This window comes from Lethenteron reissneri, chromosome 21 (assembly GCF_015708825.2).
Source record: "Lethenteron reissneri isolate LAM-NWPU_2019-01 chromosome 21, ASM1570882v1, whole genome shotgun sequence".
In the NCBI taxonomy this organism is placed as follows: Eukaryota; Metazoa; Chordata; class Hyperoartia; order Petromyzontiformes; family Petromyzontidae; genus Lethenteron; species Lethenteron reissneri.
The window spans coordinates 7,423,460-7,449,557 of record NC_083799.1 but is presented as its reverse complement, the minus strand read 5'-3'; the positions used below and the strand labels follow the sequence as shown (position 1 = coordinate 7,449,557).

The window sequence follows — 26,098 nt, the reverse complement described above, 5'->3', positions numbered from 1 at the left end:
CTGAGTGATCAGTTCGTGGCGAGAAATGTCTGATCAGTCCTGAGTACTATTTTAGCAACCTGCACTGACCAGGGTAGAGAAGTAAATGCTTAGGTCTTTCGATAAAGTCACGTAGATAGTTTCAAAGAATATAATAAAAAATAACAGAAAACTACGACGTTTCGATCGCAACGCAAGCGGTCATCTTCAGGAAAAGGGGAGTTAGCTTCCAAGGAAAATTGTTTATAAGGGTTTGAAATGGGCGTAGCCCAAATGTCAGCAGCCAGGTGTCCCGCATTAATGAGCTCTTCGCTTTGGACATCCTTGGTCCCTTTCCCGCCAACCCCCAGGGCAATAAGTACTTGGTTGGGGTGGAATATTTTTCACACTGGCCTGTGGCCTGGCCGCTCCCCAACCAGTCGGCGGCGGCCATCACCGACGCCTTTCTCCACGACTATGTCCTGGACAAGGGTGCCCCGGAACGTCTATTGACCGACCAAGGGAAAACATTTTATTCCACCTTGTTACGGGAGGTATGCGTCCTGTTGGGTACGAAGAAAATTAATACGTCACCATACCATCCCCAGACATACGGCATGGTGCAACATCTGCACAGGACATTGACCTCCATGCTGTGCCATCAAGTTATCAAGTCGCAACTTGATTGGAATTTACAAATTCCCTCACGCGGCAACTGGCCATTTGCCGTTCTTTTTAATGTATGGCAGGAATGTCGACCCACCCGTTGATGTGCAGCTCTGGGTCATATCTAACAAATCCAAATTTCTGATTTCGGACCACATGCACTTCAATATTCAGAAATTGACGGAAGCACGGGAGGCAGTGAGGGAAAATTCAAATTCGCGCCAAATAGTCAATGCGGGGCCTCTGCGCACCCGGACACGTCTGGGTTGCGGGCAACAGGGCTTGGCTCCGCTGCCCTCAGGTACCATTGGCCACGTTGGGAATGTGTAGCTGCCGATACCTTTTCAGGGCTGCTGGTAGAGGGATTTATCACCTCATTGCTCAATTCAACTGGGATATACTTTGACTTTACTTTGATCTTTGATCAAATGTAGCTTGAGCTTACTTACTTTTTTAATAAAGTATTTCCACGACGATGCTTGTTGGGTGCTTCTTTATTCACAATGGTACAGCACAGCTTCACTTCCCCTCCCAATGGTTTCACTCTCCCAACCCGTGGACGAGGCGCCTCTCTTTCTCTCTCTTAGTGTTCCCGCAAGGCTCACTACACTCTCCCGGCCTCGCCGCTGGCTAACGGCATGCTGGAAGCGGAGGCGAGCTTCGAGGGAAGATCTGCCACGTGGCCCGTGGCGAGGAGAAAGGCAGCGCCGCAGTCCGGAACCCAGGCTTCCACACCGACCCCGAACTTTCCCCCCAATCTCCCTTATATCTCCCTTGGCGGAGCTAAGCCCCGCCTCTGGCCACACCCCCTCAGGGAACCTCCTCGAGGGTTCCCGAAGGCCTCACCGGCCCGATCATTTTCCCCCTTAGGATTGGATCCCGATGACATCATCGTGCCCATACCCATTACCCTCTGGTATCCCCTGGATGGCAGTCCCTCATTACACTTTGAATATTCAGTGTTGAATAAGATATAACATCTCAGTTAAAGTGACATGTGACCTACACTCGTTAGAGGACAGGAATGAGATATATGAGCGTTTTCCAGTATTTCACACGCGAGGCTGTTCAATCTTATTCAGAAGTAGTTCAGTGGAGTCGTTTTCCTGGCCCATACCCTGATATGTAATACCAAGATAAAAGTGTATTTATCTTATGGCATCACTTCAATAGCACAATAGTATTATACTAATTGGTTAAAGAGGTAAAGGTGCAGCCCTCTAATTACTTGATAATGTGAGTAGCTTGACCTACTCTTGCATGCTGGCCACACATCTTGGTTTGACAAAGGTGGGAGGATTTAAGAAATACTCATTGTTTCAACTGCCTCGCCTGGAAATTTAACCGGTAACTTCTGGATTGCCAGTCCAGATCACTAGCCATTACACAAATATAGGTAAGAAACAGGTGAGAAAATAAAACTCTGTGATCAATGGTCACTTGGCTCCCTTGGCCCACTCAGCATGGCTTTGTTTCACACATACAAAGGAAACGTACCTGACTGTACGCTGTTTGAGTTCCCTCTCCACACACGCCGCTCAGTGGGACCGAGCACACCTCCCATGGGTCCGACACCCACGTGTACAGAGCGCAGTCGCTGTAGCATGGCACAGCCTCATACACCTGCATCAGACAAAGATGCAGGCACCGCATCCGCATTAGTAAAAGCAAGACAGGTATTCACAGATAACTGTGATACTACAATTAGTAGTGGTACACAAGCATAAATAACACAACTAAACACACTAATAAATAACAAAATAAATAACATGCACCTCCCTCACATATTTGTCCCTCGACATTAAAAAAATCACATTCCCTCAGCCACACGACCTTCTCATCATCATCATAATGTGCATGCCCCTCGGGGCGTAGAAGTTCCCATGAGCCACCACCAGGCAATCCTATCCTGCGCGAGCCGCCACGCTGAATGTATGCCAAGGCCGTGGTGTCGAAAATCAGCCTCAATCGTGCATGTCCATGTCAGACGTGGTCTGCCCCGGGGCAAAATCAATTGAGTGTCCTTGTTGGCAAGCATGTTCTGCAACTGCCGACAGTTGTGTTTGAGAGTATTTTATATTTATTTGGTGTTCTTTTCGTCTTATGATAATGTTATGTCCCGTCTGTCCAATATAGCACCTGTCACATAAGCACTTGATCTGATACACACCTTTTGTTGATAACTTAGGCAATTCATCTTTAGTACAAGATACTGAGTTTTTGAATTTTGTGTACCATGCCAAATCTTACTTTGATGTTTTGATTTTGCAAAACTCGATCTAATTTATCAGTTACTCCCAAGGTATATGTTCACAAATACATATTTGCAGACATAGTTGGCGACAAAAACACACATCGCTTCCGCAGGACAAAAGCCATCACCCCTACTTTGTCACTGGGTGAAAGCAACACATTTGCATCCTACTCTGAGATATTAATGGTAATGACTGCCACACTCATTGGTGGCCTTCACACAGCAGTTGACAGAGAACAGCCGAAAATGGCGGCGGGATGGAAAAATACTCATCAGTCCATCAAGGTCAAGGAATGCTAGAAAATGAGCATGCCATCTTGCAGAGGGGATGCACCGCTTGCTCAATTTGTGTGCAAAATTGGCCATGCACACAGGTACAGTTATCACATTTTAATTTGTATGGATAACGACTGGAAATTACAACGTGTTTTGCCGTGTGCAAAACCTTCATTGTAATTGAGCTGGAAGCAATGTGGAAAAATACCGTGCTGCATGTGTTTCAGTAAACTGTAGAATGACGATCGCTTCCATGAAACTTTATCTACGTATATATTGATCGCAATACCATGTATGTCGAACTTCTTTCACCATACATAACCAACCGCGCTAATCGAAGGTGCGAGAAATGGACTCCCTTTCCCATGTACTCCCTTTTCCATGTACAATATCTCATCATTGTTCGTTTTATTCACTCCTGAAATGGCAAGTCCATCAATTAAGAAAATTATTGTTATGCACAGAATGCTCACTTTGGCCCTCTCCATTATTAATATATCACCGCGATCTCAAAATCTTCCATATGCATTTCCTGCTGTAGATCACGTGTCTGCAAGGTCAACCAGAGTGCCATGGCCCGGGGCAACCCTGCCCTTGGGTTGACACTCTCCCGCTCCCCCTCGTGGGAGCCCCCACCACACGCTATGCGTGGTGCCCGCGCTATCCAGCGTTCGCCAAGCCCCGCTAGGGCTGGTACTACACCCGCTCACAGGGTGTATTTGATGACAGTGCATCGCGTACCATGGTCCTCTCAGACCAGCACCATACAGTGACATCCCTGCAACAAGCAATTTAAGTGAAATGCAAGAAAAAACAGTGTGCCTCATCAGTTAACAAGAAAAAAAATACCCCAACCCACCTGTACAAAAATTACACTATTTACAAATGTACAAACCAACAGGGAGAAGAGAAGGGTGTCAACCAACAAACACCATTCCAACAATAATATATTTTAAAAAACGCGTGAAACCTCGGGATCCCCACCACCACCACACCTCCCACCTTCACCGTGTAACAACGCACGTGAGCTCAATGGCGGCCAGGATCAGCCAATGACCGCCATGACACAATGTGCGTGACAAGCAACTGACAGCGTGGGAGCGTGTGTGCAAGGGAATCACGAAAAACGAGTTTTTGAGCGAATCCGTGATGCCGGGCCCCCAGGAGACCCGGGAGGAATGCATAAATGTTCCGCCGAACCCGGCTCCTCATGAAGAGTAGTAAACCATGGTGACGAATCCTCCGTGTTCAAAGTCTGTGAAGGCGGCATGCGTGGCCGTTCAGGGGACGTCAATCATGCAGCACCTGCGGGCGGAACAGAATCGCTCCGCTGAGGATCAACCTCAGTGGGCACACACCCCGGTTCGTCGGACACAATCAACACTCGGCCCCTGCGATGTGGAGATGAAACGAATTCACGTGGCACGATAAACGGTTTCAGGTGAGAGGGATGCACGAACCAACTGTGGTTGAACAACTCAGACAACATCGACTGGCCCCTGCCAAGGGTGGAGTAACTTAGGTGATGTGCCTACCGGCACCTGGGGACAGTGCAACCAGGCCTTGTCCCCCGGCGACCATTCATACAGGGAAGTACACACTTCCTTAAGCCGTTTGTTGGCCAATTGTCGGGACTACGAATTAACCCTGGAGGCCTGCCACGCCTCGGAAAGCTTCTGAAGAGTAGAGCAAATGGAGTCAGAAATCTTAGATTTATGCTTCGTTGGCGTGGCCTGTAACTATACATTCATGAGGGGGTCTTATTCCCTTCCATACATTAAAAAAACGGCGAGTAGCCAGTGGACGCGTGCGGGGCCATCCTGTAAGCGGCAAAGACCACGGGGATATGTAAATTCCAATCAAGTTGTGATTCATTGACCTGGTGGCTCAACATGGAGGTCAAAGTCCTATGTAGCCGTTCGACCATGCCATTGGTCTGCGGGTGGTACGGCGACGTGCGCACATTCTTTGTTCCCAACAAAACGCAGACCTCCTGTAACAATTTAGAAGAAAAATTATTGCTCTGGTCGGTCTAAAGGCGTTCAGGAGCGCCCTTGTCCATAACGTAACCATTGAGCAATGCTTCCATAATAGTCACAGCTGATTGGTTAGGGAGCGGCCATGCAAAAGGCCATCATCAAAAATACTCGACCCCCACAAGCAGGTATTTGTTCCCCCGAGAAGTAGTGGGAAACGGTCCAAGTATGTCCAGAGCAACGAGTTCATTGACGAGCGATACCTGAATCGATTGCAAGGGGGGTCGGCTAGGTTTAACCGGGGCTTTCGCCAATCACACCGCACACACCCTTTAAGCAAATCTTCCACGTCCGCAGACATGGCCGGCCAATAAAAATCACGTTAGAGTGTGGCCAGCGTCTTCTGCATGCCCAGGTGCAAAAAACGTTCGTGCACAGCCCAAACAACCTCGCCTCGCAGGGTGGTGGGGACAACAATGGTATAATGGCAAAGCCCTTCATCCTAATGCATGAGCAAGCCGCCCCACAGAACCACCGAGTTGACGCCACGTCGATCCGTGCCCCCATCAGCTTCCCTCACAAGATGGCGCAACTTGAGTAATGAAGCGTCTTCCACCTGAATGCATCCCCATTCCATGTAATCTAGACCAATGACCGCGTCTCGAGCGCCCGGACCAGCGGCCGTCCCGCCTGTTGCTGCATCGGCAGATGCCGCAAGAGGAAGAGGTGAAGTCACATCGGTCAGTTTACAGCACCCAGAACCCGAGAAACACACACAAGCCTCAGACGTCGGCAGTTGCGACAAGGCATCTGCGTTCGTATGGCGAGTACCCTTGCGGTACATAACATGGAATGAGAAGTCGTGCAGGATCTCCAGCCAGCGCGACAATTGGTCTGACGGCTGATCCACTTGCAGCATGTATTGGAGCGCCACATGATCGGAACGCACCTCAAAAAGGCTCCCGTACAAGTAGGGGCAATACTGCTGCATAAAAACCACAATGGCTAGCAACTCACGGCATGTAACGCAACAACGTTCTCCACCCCGTCGACGACCTGCAACAAGATGGCTCCAATTCCGGTATTGCTAGCGTCCGTATCCAGGATAAACGGCAATGAAAAATCCGGATAATGTAGGGGAGGGGCGTTCACAAACCCATCGCGGATAGCACGAAATGCAGCCTCCTCCACCTCCCCCCAATGAAACTTATGACCCTTAGCTGTCAACACATGGAGGGATTTAGCAATTGATGCAAACCCGGCAACAAACTGGCGATAGTAAGAAGTGAAGAAGATAAAACTGCAGACTTCAGTCACCGAGGTGGGGGTTGGCCAAGTTCGAGCGCACGCAATCTTCTCCGGGTCGGTTGCAATGCCCGATTTGTCAACGATGTGGCCAAGATACCGAACCGATTTCTGGAGCTGACATTTCTGAGGTTTTAATTTAAGGTTAGCCACCCGCATTCTGAGAAATACAGCACTCAGGCGGACCAAATGTCCATCGAAAGTGCGGCTGAAGACAATTACATCATCGAGATATATCACATACGAGTCCCACTGGAGACCTGCCAGGACCAGTTCCATTAAACCTTGGAACGTGGCTGGCGGGGAATGGAGCCCTATGGGAAGCCGGTTAAATTCAAACAATCCCTGAGGCGTACGAAAGGTCATCTTAGGTCTCGAGACATCGTCAAGCGGCAATTGCCAAAACCCAGATAGGAGATCAAGGGCAGAAAAGAAACGTGCCCCCACCAACACATCCAGCGAATCATCCATGCGAGGCAGGGGATACGCATCCACAACAGAAACCTTATTAAGCTTCTGAACATCGACGCAAAATCATAAGCTACCATCGTGCTTTATCACGAGCAAAATCGGAGCTCCCCAGGGACTGGTGAATGGTGAGATGATGTCAGCGGCCAACATCTCATCAACCGCTAGCCAAACATGTTCCTTTTCCGCCGGGCTCAGCCAGTACGGATTCTGCCGGATAGGGGCCGCATCACCCGTATCAATGTGGTGACTCAATAGCGACATGCGTCCAATATCAAATTTACCCTTGCTAAAAATATCAGAGAATTCGCGCAAGAGCACCCGCAGCTTCCCCAACTGGTCGACGAACAAGAAACCACTCTTTCATCCACATCCCGGGATTTTCATGTGCAAGGCGCAGCACTCACTTTCCTGATGACGCCCCCTTCCGGACGTGCCAGCGACACATGAGCCACAACCTGTACCCTCCTGGATGACCTAGGTGTCCAACACAGCATTAAGAACCTGAATAAAAGGTTCCTAGTCACACCAACGTTTGGGCCGCCACCAAAGCAAGTACACGACTGACCTTGTTGGATGGTCCCAAAACAATCCCGTCTACCGTAGCTCTCCAATTTAGTGGCTTCTTCAAGCGGAGGGGAACCAATATCTGCGTGCCGGGAAGGATTCTCACCGTTCGGCGCACGAGCGCCTGCACTGTAGTGTTGACCATGCACAAACGGGTGGGGGAAGGCAAAAATGCCATACGACGGCCGGATGGCAATTCCAAACAGCCACAGTCAATGCGGATTTTCAAGGTCATCCTCCCGAGGAAATCGGTTCCAAGTACACATGGAACAGGCAGGGACGTGGAGACAAGAACGTGCCCCGACAATTTAACGTCAGTGATGCGCATGGCGGCCGTTAAAATACCCAATGAGCCGCCGTTACCGGCGAAACATGGTGCATCGACAGGGTCTAGAACCCGACACTTAGGAGGCAAAATATTGTAAATCAACTTCGAAATGATAGTTTCCAACACACCCGTATAGATTAGCATCCTTATTTCCACACCCTTAATAAATCCAAACACGGCAGATGAACCCGCGGCCGCCGCCACAACTCAATGTGCCAGCTCGGAGCTGACGACCCTCCCGATTTCGCATAGGATTCCCCCATACCAACGCGCGACCTTGACGGGAACCGAACCACCTAGATGGGTGAGGTGAGGCCAGGGGTCAAGTGAGGAGTGCGTCGCGACTCGCCTTAGGATGTGGAGAGGTGTAGGATGGCGGTGACGCTGGAAGGCGCCGTCGTGTTACGCTGCAGCCTGAAGACACGTGCCCCGGCAGGCCGCAATTATAGCGGGTGACACAGCCGGCTCTGGAACGGGACGATGATCTTGGCCGCCACTGCTCGTCCGTCCGTCGCGCGCCACCGTCACCCCGGTCGCCGCCACCCTGAGTCGACGCACATGCCGAAAGGGGCTCTGCTCCCTCTGGTGGCCCCAGCTCCGTGTGGGACACGGCTGATGTCACAAGCGCCCTATCCCGTTGTAGGAGTTGCTGGGCTTGGATGCACCTGGCAACTTTAAGAGATGAGATGTTACCATCCTCGGCCGGAAGAATGGTGTGGAGGGTTTTTGCCATGGCCAGCAGTCTCTCGAGGACCAACGCGTCGATCCCGTCGTGGTCCATCTTAGGGAAGGCGGCTTTCGCTAGCGCCAATAGCACGCTACAGAAGGCAAGGGCTGACTCGTTCTCCCCCGTCCATTGCGTGGCGAATTTGTGGTGCGTGTTCGACGGAGGCTCGTAAGTAAGATGCCATCTGGTCGAAAGCCTACTTAATGGTGGACCTCTCCAGCGGCGGGATGGTGAGAAATGCTGCAAGGGCGTTGTCGTCGAGAGCGGCAGGCAACGCCCGCGGCGCCTCCGCCTCCATCCAACCGGCCAAGTCGGCATCCGTGAGGAACCGCTACTTGAAGGCCACCCAGTCGCCACTAGAGGCCGCACATTCTTTAATAAAGGGAAGCCGACGTTAGAGGGCCAGGATGTCCATCGGCGCTGACGGCGCATCTTCAATTTTGGCGGGCTGCGCACTCTGCACCGGTGACAAAATGGCGGACAAATGCGCGGGCTGAGCCCCCGAGTTTCCCCCCTGCTGCGAAATGGATGTGGAGTCGTCGTCCTCAAACGGCATCGCCGCTCCCTCCTTCACCGGCGAGACCATGGGTCTGATCTCCACGAGGAGTGAAGCTGCGGCGTGGAGGAGATCTGCGAGATGTCCGTGCGCCTCCCGGAGGGTCGTCCCCGCCGATGGCGGAGCGTCGAGCGGCCGGATGGCGCCCTGCTCTGCTGGCAGCATCTCCCCGCATCCTCCAGCGCTGTAGGCGGCACGAGGTCCTCGTCTTCGCTGTCCGACGTCCTGGTATGTGGTCTGCGCCGCGTAGACATAGTCTACAGCTAGCTGAATAACTAGCGTGTTTGCCACTTCCGACACTAGTTGTAGTGAGTACAACTGAGTCGCAGACGTTGTTCCTTTTAGAGGTAACACATTTATTTGTAACACGTAACACAAGGGGTAACTGCCCCTTTACCAGATACAGCCGAGGGTGGTGACCACTCAGCCAACTACTCTAGACAGAGGAGTTACTGCTATGAAGGGTCGGGCCCTCACTCGGGTCCGCAACCACGTGGCTGCCTTGTAGAGCTTCCAGCTTGAGACGTAGAGCTTCCAGCTTGTAGATTTCAGTGACTCTGGTCCCACTCAGGGACCTGCCTTATATCCCCCTACGGTCGGGGCTGCTCTGCCCTTGGCCCCGCCCGCCTTCTGGAGCCTTCTAGCTCCCTCCCAATCCCCCTCGAGAGCTCTCCCCGGACACGTGATAACCTCCTAGTCCCCCCACCTGGGGCACTCTCTATGGACACTCTCGATCACGTGTCTGCAGGGTCAACCAGAGTACCATGGGCTGACACTCTCCCGCTCCCCCTCATGGGAGCCCCCACCACACGCTATGCGTAGTGTCCGTGCTATCCAGCACTCGCCAAGCCCGCTAGGGCTGGTACTACACCCGTTAACATGGTGTATGCGATGACGGTGCATCGCGTGCCATGGCCCTCTCAGGCCAGCACCATACAGTGATATCCCTGATGTCACTACAGACGCATTAATGAATATTTACTTTAACCACAACAGCCCATCGTTTACAGGGGAATGGTCAGTAAGCGAACACATTGGGCTATATGGAGGCTCGTCGTTAAGCGATTAGTCGTTAATAGGGGTGGTCGTTAAGAGGAGTTCTACTGTGGTACCATGGTCAAAAGCTCCACATTGTAAAGATGCCAGTTCAACTAGTCTGGGGTTAGTAAAATCGATATCACTTTGTGGAAATTCAACAGTGGCTGTCCTACGCAGTGACTTACCCTCACCTAAATAATAATTACAATGTAAACCCCTACGTCAGATTAACTTATCTCAGTCGCAGGGGTTGTTTGAACAAGATTTGCTTAAAGGGTGCGGGTTGGTAAAATAATGGGTTCAGATATCACTTTCCACTGATGCTAGTCACAGCTGGATGGTCACCAAGTTAATAACGCAGTGGCTCAATAAATGTACCAACACTCCAACACTCCACCCCCACCATATGAAGCCCATCAAGGTGTTACCAAGCAAGTTAACATGCACCCATCATTAGATCTCCTTTGCAAATACCAAAATATAATAAGGTTTTTCCCCTTTTTTCTGGCAACAAAACTGAAACCTTTTTACGATGAATCATGTGTGCATTAACCACAATACTTGTGGTCAAAAATGCAAACAAAAAACACACTCTGATAATATATGCATTGTCCTTGAAACGGATTGGTCCACACCAGAGACAGCTTTCTTTTGAGCCTCATCTCAATTGGTGCTAGACCAGAGGACGCCAAAAGGACTTGGGGTAAGCATCGACATCATTAGACCTCCTTTGCCAGTACCAAAATATAATAATAGGGTTTTTCCCTAAAGGCGTCCTCTGAAGACGAGGCTCAAAATAAAGCTGTCTCTGGTGTGGACCAATCAGTTTCAAGGACAATGCATATATTATCAGATTGTTTTTTGTTTGCATTTTTGACCACAAGTATTGTGGTTAATGCACACATGATTCCTTGTAAAAAGGTTTCAGTTGTGTTACCAGAAAAAAATGGGAAAAACCCTATTATTAACATGCACCCGTTAATTATTTGATAAATTAACCCGATTCGGGGTCATCCCTCGATTCAAGAATCAAATGTGTCTTACGACTGTGGTGTGTGTGGAATATGTAGTGGCTTGCAGAGTTAACTGAAATACTAACATGCATATACGAATTCTAAATAATGTATTCCGACATACACACTTTTATGCATGTACCTGGAGCATAAGAATAAATTTTAATCAATTAATTGATACAATATTATATGCTTACTAATTTCAATTATTGGCTCAGAGCTGTGCATCCCACACTAGTTGGGGTGGGAAAGTACTTTCACTTTTTGACTTTGAACTTCACGAGGCAGTTAGTCATTCAACATATTGTACTGTGATGTCAAACAAGTAGGCAATAACTCCTGCTTGGAGCCCGCTCACAGTAATGCAGAGATAATATAGTCACGTGGATGAGACACAGCAGTCAAAATCACTGACCTGACTCACCGCCAAAAGAACAGACACAAGTGGACTATGCTAGGACTAAATATGACAGTAACTAAATTAACAATCATTATCAGAGTTGTTTCTTTTTGTTTGCATTTTGACTGCTTGTGTTGTGGTTATTGCAAACATGATGCCTTGTATAAAGGTGTCAGTTTTTGTACCATATGAACGGGTAAAAACCTATCACTATATTTTGCCACTGGTAAAGGAGGTCTCATAGTGTAAATTAACACAATTAACAATATTATGCCAGTTAAAAGAAGGATGAGCAAACATGTCCTGTAGAACAAACAGATGAAGGCATTTGCACAGGTAAGATGGGACTGCAGAGAAGGCAATGGCATCAGCAGTGACAGATATTATTGATGACGATGATCAAAACACTCAGAAAATGAATTAGGCACTATTCTGTTTGACCACTAATCCTTGCATTTTAACCTGTGGTGAAGGATAAATATCACTTTGGGAGATAGTGCACTTAGTTCCTTTATCAAAACATTATTATCCATATCAAACACAGATAAATTGTGAATGAAACCTGAACATTTACAGCAGGTTACAGTAATACAGTGCAGAGAGCACTGTTCCAAAATAGGGTTTATTCAAGTATATTAGTCAACAGTGTGCAGCCCACAGAATTATCTCACTAAAATTTTTTGTGCTTTTAGAAAAGTCTTGGGTGACGAGGTTGTGTGCTCAGGATTTGAATGAGCGCGAGTACTCTGCACATCTCTAAATGCTCGGTTCTGCAGTGACCTCGTGAGCAAAGCTTCTTACATCAATCACAGGAGGAAGACAGGTCATTTATAGTGAACTCCAGCAACGACATTGCATCCTCAACTCCACTTCCATGGTTGTCGGTGCTACCGCCATCATCCAGCCGTGATTACACGTGTGATGTGTACTCTGCAGTCCCGTGGGTGTCACCACTGTTGTCGGCCCACCCTTATTACCCCGTTCTTCACCACTGCAAAGTATAACCCAGCCACTTCTATGCCGTCATATTTTCCTGTCTTCCTTCGATATTTTTCTCCCCAAAACCCCAACAACATATAACTCCCTGTTATTTATTGCGCTATCTGTTACCGCATCTATGCCTTACAGAAAAAAACGAGATGGGAGGTTTGGGAGAGGTAGGAGGACTCAAGAGGAATGAAAGGAGCCGTAAAAGCAGTTTGGGTAGGGGGGGGCGTAAGGCCCGTGGGGGTGTGACATGTGGTAAGAGATCGTAAACACTCAGCAGATCAGTGTATCGTCGATAGGCCATTGGTGTCACTGCTAGTGGCGTGGTGTGTCCAGTGCTGGAGCACTGCTGAATATAGAAACACACTGTGGAATATGCCCATTTTTCATTGCTGGAAAATTTAAGAGCAGCACTGACACTTAGCTACAATTCTTGATTGACGTGTACTATATAAGCACACTCATCAATAATTTCAAAGAAAAATATTATTTTCAATCACTCACTCCTGAAATTGTACTTGGCCACACAATTTCTCCTGCACATGTGACTATGTGACTGTGATAATGGTCAATGGACAACCCATCAATGTCAGTGAGTCGATTTTGAACTATTATTAGTGAAAGTCCAATATCTGTGGAAATTATCGTAGATTCAGGTGAAGTATGACCATCATGATAATGTGCGAGAAAGCCACTTCCATTGACACAATCACTATCCATTTATGGAAACCAATATTTTTTTCCTAATAAACACAATTTGTTTTCAATAGTAGTTAGAATACAGTACTTTATTTACACCATGGCAATATCTTCCAATGTTTTAAAATAATTCCCAATTATATCACGTGGACAATATTGTGGTTTACCATTCAATCATCAATTTCTAAGTTGCACCCAGAAAGAGGCATTTTGTTTAAGAATACTCTGTTGCATGGCAAACTTAGCAACACAACATTTCATTGCCCATTATTTACAGTAATACAATGGGTCCCACAGTGGAAATAAAGAAACATCACTCAATATTAAGCTCCAAACAACTGTTGTTTTCAAATACCAGGGGCATACAAGCAATTTTGCTGGAAAAAATGTGAACAACAAATAAACGTCACCCTTCAAACTGAATAAATTAAGCAAATATATATGACCATCATGAACTGTCATCACAGTAAACAAAAGGAATGCAGTTAAAGTAAAACATGTTATCAATAAGTAGCTAATGTGGAAATATCACATTAAATACAACCGCCATATAAGACGAAACGGCAGGCGTTATTGATTGAACAATTCACTTAAAAGTTTACACACACAGCTTCTTTCCACACACTCATGCAAAGAGCCATGTTCTGTATATTTCCTCTCCGCGAAATATATAAAGTATATATATTAATTTAAAGTAATACCCTTTATTTACCCAAAAGGTGTCACTGAATCTCAAGACTCATTTTCAGAAAGTTCCTGGATTAGGATGTTTGGGCAATTTTGTTATTCCAATTTTATGTTGATCAGTCTCAGATGCCAAGCATAATTTACTTGGATGAAGAGAGACTGCCTTAGAATACCAGGTGTTGTAGGCTTGGGCTGCCAAGTGTCTGGCATATGTCCAGCAATATATTTTTAATTTGTCCGTACAAAACTTTTGGTGTTGCAGGGCACTCAAATTTCCTTTCGCATGCCAAACACTGGAATTGGCCTAACGTTCCAATCTTGAGACCCAGTGTGTTTCAAATGAGGAAATTAATAAAAGGCTGGCACAGCACACACGAGATAGCAGTGTGGCCAGGACCATGCCAAACCCCCGATGTCTGCCCAGTGCTCATATTTACACACCACATCAGGTCCTAATTTGAAGTAGATTTGATTTAGGGGTGGCCGAAAACATGTTCAGATATCACTCACCATTAACGTGGGCCATGAGTGGGAATCGAACTCGGGTATCTAGGTTTGGAGCGTAGTGTGCTAAACACTACACCACCACTCCACGTACAAAAATTCCCCCCGAATAGCTTGTAACAGATTGTTGGGACAAGGGCTGTTTGCGAGAAGGGTGCACAAGGGGGTGTGGCCAGAACCACGCCCGGCTGCCTTTGTCTCGCGAGTGGCGATATTTTTTTTACACATCACACCAGGCACGGTACTCATTTGAGGCTGTCAAACTTGGGTCGCCGGGTTCGTAGCACAGTGAGCTAACCGCTTTACATACCGCTCCCCTACCCTTACACAGACACACGAGGAGGCAGAGAGACGTGCACACAAATTACCTTCGACATACGCACGGGTTATCAAAACAACAAGTCGTTACTACGCTTATATGTACGTGAAAAGTTTTATTTTCCCCAGCGGGCTGGGTGGCAGATACATGAAATCGGCTTAATAGGTCAATACTCGCGAGGGCAGACCAGAGTCCACACTCCAGCGGGGAGTGAGGATGACGAGGGAGGTGCAAGCGGGATGTGAGCATGAGGGCCGCCGCGACCCCGTAAATGGGAGCTGATTCAGTGTTGCTCACCACGGCGATGCGTTGCGGGGGGGGGCTTTGTTAATGTATTTATGCAAATTTATGCAAATGAAGGGTGCGCACGCTTTGCACATTCTCAGCCGGTTAATTAAGTGTGTGCACATTGCGTGCGTTCTCAGGCGCCACGGGTTGCCCTGCATTTCTGTAGTGGTGATACGCGCTGGCAGTAGGGATCGTGTGGCAGCGCGTGGTGATTGGCTATGTAGTGGTGATACGCGCTGGCAGTAGGGATCGTGTGGCAGCGCGTGGTGATTGGCTATGTAGTGGTGACACGCGCTGGCAAAAGGAATCGTGTGGCAGCGCGTGGTGATTGGTCACCTCGAGTGGGTGCTCACATCGCGGTCCGCATAGGCTCCGCCCCCTCGGGAGCGGAGGACTATGAAAGGCGATGCGCGCGGGCACTCGGAGAGTTGGTAACCAGTGAAGACAGAAGACGGAGGAGGAAGAGATAGGACCCTGAGACCCCTAGCCCCGCTGTCCTTGTAAGGGCCGGGATCCTGTGTGGCTCAAAGGCGGGACCTTGGGACCCGCGGCCGGACGTCCTTGCGAGGGCCGGGCTGTGGGACCCAGTGGTCGTGACCCATATCCCAGGTGGGGTGGGTCTGTGAGTCTCCCTGGAAGCTACGGGGCCGGAGAGGCCGTGTGTGTGTAGCCGGGTGGGACGCGTAGCGTAGGCTGTAGTTGGCCACACGTGTTATTGTGGCTAAAGGGAGTGTTAATAAAGTGTGATACCCGTCAAGTGGTCTCCCGCCGTAATTTACTATATTACATTTCCAACACAGGGCAATGTCCCTGAGAGGCTTCTTCGGTGCCCCGCCTTAAGTTGTGCCAAAATATTTGATGGAACAAAAATGCACAAGACGTTGTGACATATTAACAAGCGTTAGAAAGTGAGGTCCTCATTTGCATAAACGTCATTGAATATATTCGGTGTATGCAAATTCATAATAAAAAACGCATCTTAACGAACGTAATGTGCATATTCTCGCAGCAGTGGCATGCTGTGAAAACTATAGGAGAAACTGCCACTATTAAATGGAAACGTTTGGAGTTGATCCCAAAGCCAGACCTTGTGCTGCAATGCGGCAGCTCAAAAACAATCGTGTCCTTTATCCAAGGTTCAAATACATAGCCTCCATACCATATGTGATCCGCATATCCTTAATTACTTAAAGATGGGCACAATTAATATTACACAGATGAGAACTTTACAAACATTTTTTCACGTGCTGCGACAACAGCACGCGGTATAAAACCATCTTCTATTCTCGCATGCCATATCTGTCTGAACGAGTATTAAATAAAGTCTATAAAAGTGCAGTCCCAATATTGCTGGCTCACGTGAGTACTGGCAGAGAGCTCTCCACAAGCGTGAACTCAAGAGGGACTCTCTAGAGAGCAATTGGCCTAATCTTTCACGCTGGTCAGATATCTTGGAAGAGGTGGGAGTACCCATTACCACCATGACTACTGATCGCCTAAATGCATCCACAATTAGGGTTGAGAGGGGTGATTTAAGAAATTTGCAACCATTATTTCAACTGTCGGGCCGGGAGATTGAACCGGTGCTCTCTGGATGTCCGGTTCTCGCGTGCGAACCGCTACATCATTGCAGCATACACAAAATAAAAGTTTGAACCCCCCCCACAAGAATATAAATGAACACGCAAGGGCACACGGATCGCGTGGGGGCGTCGTGTGGAACGTGATCGCGAGGCACACACGGTCAGAGCGAGCAGAGCAGTGCGCCCCAACAGGAGGACACACACCCATTACTCACGCTATTGCTTTGCCAAATGCTGATTTATAACCATTGTTTGCCGACGGTAATTTACACTAATTTGCAAGCCGACAGAAGCGTGCAATCAATGCAGTCAAGCATCTTGTTAAATGCTGGCACGGAATGCGCGAAAATCAATCAAAATTGTAATCTCCCGGAACATACGTCGTCGGCGCAACGTTATGCGAAGCTCAGGCTCGCCGCGTCTCTCGTTCGTTCATAGTGAAGCTACCCGCAGACATGTGAAGGAAATGGCAAGAAATCACGGTGCTTCAGCTGTTGTTATATACCTCCCTCTCTCTATTCAACTCAACCCAGCAAGTCCACTTGGAGCACAGCCGCAAGGGGCAGCACGACCCGTCAGGGGACGCATGACGAAAACATCAGTGGAGAATGTGCTGTGAAAAACCAAATAACGTTGACGTTTCTAAAGCCCTACAGCAACGCTCGCTGGTTTGTTAATTTAGGACAACAAACAGCCTTGTCTGGAGTGCGACAACTTGTGTCTGCGAGACGTGGAGGGAAATGAAAGGAAGACGCAAAGAGGTTGGGAAGGTCTTGACTTAAAGCTTTCGTGACTGCATGAATTAAGACCCAAAAAATATAAATAGGTTGGGAAGGGTTTTTTTTCAAATGTGGATTTGCAGGAGAGTTATGAAAATAAGGTGAACAAAAAAAGAAATAAACTAATGAAAGATATGCTGGTTCAGGTGGAGGGAGAACGTGCGCTCGTCAATAAATTCGGAAGAGGAAGACAATCAGGATTTGGCGTGGAGTAGCAGCGGCAGGGAATGAACTGAAGCTCACTGAAGGAAGATTCCTTGGGGAAAAGAGCAGAGGAAGAAAACGAATGGCGATGCTGGACGAGATATTGAACAAGGAAGGCTATACGGAAAAGATGAAGAGAGCAGCAGATGACAGACAAACATTGAGGGAGAGAATCATGCCTGGGGCCTATGTCCAGGACACTTGGATTATTGCTTTAAGTGCAGAAACACGACATGAAGAATACAAAGAAACCCGAGTAAACAGCTGGACATCTCCGTTAGCTGTTTGTTTGTGCCTTGTGCTCATTGCATGTGTTGAGGAGTGGAGTGCAGACGTCCGGTCACACTCGCCTCAGGGGAATGCCGTCAGGGTAAAGTGACGTCATGGCCCCCGGGGGATCTGAGGAGAGATCCGTGACGTGAACGGGGGTCTTCGCCGAGAGTCAGAGGAGTGAGTAGTTAGGAAGTAGGGGGGCTCCGGGATAGTGGGTGGAGAGCCAGGCTAAGGGGCGACTTTACCCGGCTGGCCGAGTTGGATGAACCCTCGGTCAGTGCTGAGGGAAGAGGCCGATAGCCTGGTGGGGTGTAGGGAACTCCCAGTACCCTTCCCCTGGGGAGCTTAGTTAATAACCCTTGTGTTAACCCCTTCCCCCGAGTTAGGCGTAAGCCCTAAATAAACGTTTGGCATCAGCCCCTACACGACCGGTTTCAGCGTCCTTTTCTACCACGCAACCAGGGGCGGTTTCTTCATTAGGGCGATTGGGCGACGCACCACCAATGCCATTCAACCACAGAGTTTCGCGAGCCGTTACTGTGCCTCTGGATATAGTCCAATCAGCGTCATGTCACATTCTGTGGAGTACTGCCTCTTTTTGGGCGATTTCACTCCGGCTGAGAATCGCCCAGAGTGTTCCCATAGACTTACATTCAAAGATGTTTTTTTTCGAACGGCGGGCGCTGCAATGCATTCTCTATGGCTTCCGGGAGGGCTCGCACTAACGTGCTTCCGTCATACGTAAGCACGTTTCAGTCAACAATATTATTTGTCGCCACCTAGTGGAATCTTTAATAAAAGAAACTGAGTGGATTGTATTAATAGTGAGTATAGAAACAAACAAGATGTATTGTAAGAGTCACTTTATTTTTCATTAATATTAAAGAAGTGAAGTTGCCTTTACATGCTTAAGCTGTTAATTTATCCATTGCATGGGTGGACCTTATCCTTATCAATCATCCAGACATTTGCCCCCCCTGAGAGATTTTGCAGGAGCCGCCACTGCACGCGGTGCTGGTTTGAGATTCAATGGTAATAACACTCACGGGTAATTTTTTTGTGGTTCCCACACACCCTCCTCTCAGCCCAGCAAGGAAGTATTTATACAACCCCTCTCCCCAGAGGCACATGCTTATGTATTGTATAATTTTGAATGGAAATTATCAAGTGTCAGGCTAATGTAAAGGGGAGTGGAAAAAGTGTTGGGGCTGATGAGTCAATTATCCAGGCAAATGACACGTATTTTTCTAATTTCAACTCCGTTCACAAACTACACGTCGCAAGCCTTCAAATGACGCCTCATTCATTGACACTGGTGGAGAGTTATCGGTGTTCTACCCGCTTATAATAGCTATATATTAGATTATGGGCCGTCTATAAATGACGTCACGCACCTGCGGGGGGGGGGGTCAGACATTTGTGACGATGTGTGACGAGGGGGGGGGGGTGTGAGAAATGTGACGTCATATCAAAATGCGCAACTTTAAATATCAACACGTTCTACTTAATTAAATTGCCTTTTTAATAAATGTTTTCTCCTACAACATCAGAGTGCAGCGCCACATTAAATACGCACTACAATAACGATAGTTTAAAGCGATTTTAAGCGTGTTTTATGGGTTTTTTGAGGGAGGGGGGCAGAGCTTTGTAACGTCATATTTGAGGGGGGGGTCTGACTTTTTGTGACGCCGTGTGACGAGGGGGGGGGGGGGGGGTCAAAAATCGTCCAAAATCGCGTGACGTCATTTATGGACGGCCCCTTATGTAATATATGTTAGTGATTTAGGATTTAAGCTTTCGTGACTGGAGGAATTACTATACTCATTGGTTCTTTCGGTAAAGTCACGTATGTAGAAATAAAATAAAAATACTATTAAAATAGATCACAACGTTTCGAACGCAACACAAGCGCTCGTCCTCAGGTGAAAATGGCGTAAACCACACAGCGAGGGAACACACAGAGGGACATCACGTGACACAGAGCACACCGAGAACGGCAAACTGCACTGAGGCAAATACAGCAAGAAGATGGGAGACGAGAACTCAGCAACCTTAGATGCGATGCAAACCAGTCGGCCAACAACACAGACACTAACCTCCCATCGTCTTGCTGTGGGGATGAAATTCCGTTCCAGCTAAGACCCCGCCTGCTTGCCCTTTGCCACATATATAACCTCTTGTTGTAACGGCTCTCTCGATGTGTTCTTCCTGGTTCAGCAGTTCCACTGCTGGATTATGTTTTTCCGCCTGAGGACGACCGTTTGTGTTGCGATCGAAACGTCGTGATATATTATGTTTTATTTATTTTTTCTACCTACGTGACTTAACCGAAAGAACCAAAGAGTGCTGATAAAGTGTTGGCTAACCCAAAACTGACCATACTCAATGAGAACATAAATAATCTCCCGTGAATTTTCGAAATATCGGCCGAGTCCAGTATCCCAAAAGCATTAGTTATGTGACCATATAGGGCACTGGCCAATAAACAATGTAACATAATCCGCAAAAAAATATATTTATCAACATGTTTGGATAGTGCCCATATCCTTACACACATCCTATCTGTATATTTAACCTTATCCTTCCATTTATTGTCATGTGTGGTTAACACGTCCATTGCCACGCTTGAGATTCAGCAATTTTGGATTCGGGATATGTGGACCATACAGATTTGCGTAAGCCCCCAAAGCACTGGGCTGCACTCATAACAAATACAAACATCTCATTGATGGAAGTGTCCATGTATCACACCTGATCTAATTAGTATATGCTCATATTTGTGTCTGGAATGATATATATATACACACAACGTTCTATCATTATCTTATATAAGGAGTACATACTACATATCCAGGAAAAGAAGAGATCAGATGGAAAATATATATAATAAAGTACGAGGTTCCAGGGCAAAGCGAAAAATGATGATATAACGATGAGATTAAGATTGTACACCCGATTTGCCAGATTCATATATTGACAACATGGCACCATTACACCACCTTCGTAATTGCCCCATTGTCGGTGATGGACACATAGGGACGTTTTTACGAAAAATAGGACAAAAAACAACATTCTTCAACACTTGAATCTGGCCCCATGTTTTCACCTAAAAGCAGCATTTTGTAAGGTGTGGGATGCCATTGGTACTGCACCACACACCAGCACCCAGCGCGCCGGCCTTCTCGCACGCCGATAAGAGGCAATTTAACGTTATCGGGCCTTCACCCTTGTCGCCACCATCCACTGTGGGATGTGTTGGGGGGCTAGGCGGCTTCGCTAATTTCCCCCGGGAGCCGAGGAGTGCAAGATATTGCACCCATCCACATACAGCATAAACATTGTACAACAGGTAGGTGTGCATACAAACACAAAGATCCCCCATGTAGCCTACATAGATTGTTGGGGAAAGTGCTGTTAGGGGGCAGTTATGAGGCACCACGCTTAGCCACCTTTTCCGACCCAGTGCTGATGTTTACAGACTGCACCATATACTCATTTTAGGCCGAGTCTAATTAGAAGAGGTCCAAAACAGTAACACATCAAAACCACTGATGTTCACCGAACTCAGGAGGCTGTGTTGATAACGCCGGGCACAATCAACACATGCATATATCTCCAGTCTTATTGCATTTTAGAATGTCAGAATTAAGGCTGTTAGCGACCACCGAATGTCTGCACAGTACAGGATGTGGTTGGAGGGACTGTACCACCCCCACCTGTCTTGTTTTGTCTTCCCATTGATAAAAAATATATTCGTGTACTTCACTATAGGCCCAATTATTTGCGACAAAATTAACCCAGGCAAGGATCAAGCCAGGTTCACTTAAAACATGTCATCACTGTTTTGCCGAGTCAGGAAGAGCATAGTCTGAAAACGGGTGTCCGGGTGAGACGGTGGTGTGCGAAAGGATAATGACACCATCGCACAAACACACCATGAGTTGCAGTTCTAGTCTACACCAGCGGTCGGGAACCTATGGCTCGCGAGCCATATATGGCTCTTCCGGTGACGGCATATGGCTCCCAGACAAATTTTGAGTTGAAAAATAAATAAATAAAAATCCGTTTGGAACTGATTTTAAAATACTTGTGATATTGCTTAATAATACTGTGTCATTTTAAAGTAAACAGAAATTAGTTTTGAAGATAAAATTTCTCGGGTCACGGGTCCCGTGACCCAAAGTCGCATTAAAAGTAAGACATTTAATTTATTATACGTTAAAAATATTATATGGCTCTCAATGAAATATATTTAGAAATATTTGGCTTTTATGGCTCTCTCAGTCAAAAAGGTTCCCGACCCCTGGTCTACACTGAAGAACAGCAAATGAATATGGCAAGGCCTCCTTTACCACACCAGCAGATTCAGCTTCCTCCTTTTATTACTAAATTCCGAATGAGGTGAAATAGAAGATCAATAATTAATGATTTCTTTTCGAGGAAGGTTGGAGACGTTTACATTCGTAAAAGCCTAACTATCAAAATTCTACGCAGATGAGGGACTGTATGTGGATGTGACTTGAGTAGACAAACACATACACAAACGCAGAGTCCACACGTTCATATTGCGACACTCAGACTCGTGTTTTAAGCGCGTGGAATTAATTTTAACCCCCCAAAACAAAAATAAAGCAAGCTCTGCCCTATATAAATTGTAAGTAATAACTGCTAACGCAAAGTTGAATCATCTGACACGCACAAAATGAAATCAAAGAGATTTCAGCAAGTGTGCATTCCCCATTACAAAAATACACCTTTCTCCGTTCTGTCAGATTTAATTTCATGCGTATGAAACCGCATCTGTCAGTGCAACGTCGCCGGCCAAAAGGCGACACATTTCAAAGGCTGCATAAACACCCACTGGCAGCGTGACATGCAGCTCTGCCGGCAACGCGGCGAGGTGAATGTTTATTGTGCTGTTGTTGTTGTTGCTGTATCGTAAAAAAAAAAAATCGCTATTCTTATACTCCCTGAACCTTAGCCTCCAGTCTCTTCTCCACATGCATCCGCTTTCACAAAACGGAGATAGCCATTGATGATTTATATAGTCTGTGATGTTGGTAAATGCCTATTAAGACCAACAACACACACCCGAGATGTTGTTTTCATTACGCACGTTGGACGGCTGATGTTAGTGATGACCACAACGTAATTTAGGCTGCATTGATCTGGCAGCATCTCTGACCAGGTTTCGATACTCAATGTTCTTGGTTGTTTGGCATGGTCAGAAATCGAACTCATGTGGTCGGGATTTCGACGGATCCCAACTTTTACAAATGCTTACACAGCAAATCCACGTATGCACGTACAAGCATAAAATAACAGAGTTTGTAACTATACACCACACTACTGACTGTGCATGCATCGACCTCTGCACCCCCCCCCACCTACTTGAGCCCTCTCCTGAATTGTTGCTCGAAGGTGTGTTCACACCTGGCGATGTAAACGACCGACGTAAGACGGGGGACAAAACTGAAACACCTTCGGCTTTTAGAGATCTCCCCAATTAGGATGTGGACATGAGGTTAAAACTGAACTATTCATGTAATTTTAATCGTCATTGCTCACTGCAGTCTCGCTAATTTGCATTAAGATCACGTGTCTTGTCTCGACCCCCCTCGTACGCTTATAGCGCAACCTTATTAGAGGCGTGAGGAACACTATGCAAAGCTGACCTTTACCACTACATTAGATATCGTATACTGGCCTATACATATATATACACACACACACACAAATGGTTATAAAACATCCTCAGGCGCATCATGGTGCCGGCTCCTGGTATGACGCGCTCCCCGAGCAGTGCGCTGACCATCTGTTGCGGACCCGGTGCAGTGTTGCGACTCCGGCGTAATTTGTCGTCTATTGATTGGAATCTGACAGCGTGACCCGAGGGCTGATGGAAGCCCGCTCGATGAGCTCTCACAATCGCATGCCAGTCGCGGTGAGAATCAGGAGGTGGAGGGCGTTAGGCAATGGTTGTTGAGGTGTAAGGGGGAGGGGATATGGGGGTGCACGAGGTTGTGTGAATGCGCGTTTGCTTATGATTGTGGAAGTGTATCCACCATGTTGCAGTTTTATCTTTGGACTTTTCTATACCCGTGCTTGAGAATCCTCTCTCCCTCATCTACAGTCAAGGGTTCCACGTCAGTCAATTATACCTCTCTGTATACATGTAGCAAAATAATCCGTGTGTGAATTCAGTCATATATATCAATCATATTTTTTGGTAAACGTGCCATGCTGGGCCATTTGGTTTTGTCGCAGACATAATTTGAAATAAATTGATTTTAGTTCCTCCTGTAGAGAAATGCTACGATCAATTTAAGCACAGATATTTGTATTGAGGCGTAATGCTGTAAATGTGGCAACAATTGACATCCAATAATGTGTCGTTGTTAATCCTGTAAAATCAAAGTGCTGTCGTTGTCTATGAATAGTCATTCATATGCCCTTGTTAAACATTTAACAAAACAAGGAGTAACAAGTTAGCACTTTACTTTTTGGTTCTTTCGGTAAAGTCACGTAGAACGAAATTAATTAAATAATAGACTACGACGTTTCGATTGCAACACAAGAAATCATCATCTGATGATGATTTTACCGAAATAACCAAATAGTAAAGCTCTTTAACTTCTATTGACAAGTTGGTGTGCAGTGTCATCAAAATTCATTACAAGATGCACATGTACACATTAAATTTGATAGAATAAGTAACAATGGCAATCTGTGATTGTTTTGCAAATATTTAATGTGCTGCCAGGTCTACTCTGGAAGAAGACATAAAAGCAGGAATTCTCGACACTCGGTGGATTATTGCGGTTCTATAAGGTTCCGCGTGTGATATGCGATAAAACAATCATCTTGCAGGAGCAGGGTAATTACTGTGGAGCCTGGAAGAGGTAGTGTCGCAACTGGGTTTCTAATATATCTGTAAGGGAGTGAATATACAACATGCGATATTTTGGCCAATGATCCTCTTCATAGCTGAGAGATCATCTCTCAGGGCTACCTGAAATGTTGCCTTTCATGTATTATTTCTTTTAGTGCAGTGCTAACGACGAATGTGCTGAGATTTTGTTATTTTCAGCTCGTGCACCACTGCCAATGAAGGATCACACATTTTATTTGTTTAAGGAGTGAATGCTCTCATCTTCTACATATGGGTGTGCTGTGGTTGCTCTGGTATCCTCTCATTCGGAATTTTTTTTTTAATACGTGACTTTACAAGCTAGCAAGAACATCCATGAAATAGTGTTGAAGAGTCAGTTACCTTTAAAAGATATGCATATTTTGACATTGTTTTTATTTTTAAAAACGTTGCTTCATTACCTCAATACCGACTTCATTATTTACATAATTAAATTACACAGTTTATTCAATGTAAAATATAAGTAATATAGGTTGTTATTCTATACTAGCTTTTTTTTGCCCATGATGGGTGTATATTGCAGTAAATCTGAAATATTCAATAGAAAAATAGTTCAGCTCATGATTATTAATGACGGTGGGTTGCCCCATGTGTAGTGACGTCACCCCTAATGGTAATTGTGGAGGGGTGCGGCATGTGGAGTGACGTCACCCGCTCATGATCATTAAAGAGAGGAGGGGTGCGGCATGTGGAGTGCGAGACCTTGTGCGTTAGTGTAAAGTTTCACGCGCAATTAAGGGGGGGCTCTTTTGCAGTGACGTCACGCACGGATGTAGCACTGTGCTGCTTAGATTTATTTTTTTACCGTCACTTTCTGTAAAAAAACGTCATATTTGAAGTGACTTTGTGTAATAAATTATTTAATTCAGCTCGACCTTCCTCTGCGTTAGTGTAAAAATCCACCCATTCATTAATATTAATGAGGAGGATGGGCCTCATGTGGAGTGACGTCACGCGGGGGGTGGGCCTCATTTGGCATGACATCACGCGGGACACACACATTCTTGGCTCATTATAGAAGTATGTGAAATATAAAGGTCGTAGGTTTTTCCCTTTTTTTCTGGCAACACAACAGGTGTTAAGATGTTAAAACACCAAACTGAAACCTTTTACAAGGAATCATGTCTGCATTAACCACAATGCTTGTGGTCAGAATGCAAACAAAAAAACACTGATAATATATGCATTGTCCTTGAAACTGATTGGTCCACACGAGAGACAGCTTTCTTTTGAGCCTCGTCTCAAACGGTGTTAGACTAGAGGACGCCAATAGGCCAATAGGCGTCCTCTGGTCTAACACAGTTAAATCAGA

General features: G+C 46.6%; 1 protein-coding gene across 1 annotated transcript in view; it reads right to left on the bottom strand.

Annotated features, from left to right (window-relative positions):
* LOC133344936 (thrombospondin type-1 domain-containing protein 7B-like) overlaps positions 1 to 26,098 on the bottom strand; it is a 381,310-nt gene that overhangs the window by 65,215 nt on the left and 289,997 nt on the right. Inside the window, 2 exon segments of the mRNA XM_061555265.1 lie at positions 373 to 464; positions 2,122 to 2,247. Of these exon segments, the coding sequence (XP_061411249.1) occupies positions 373 to 464; positions 2,122 to 2,247 (218 nt within the window).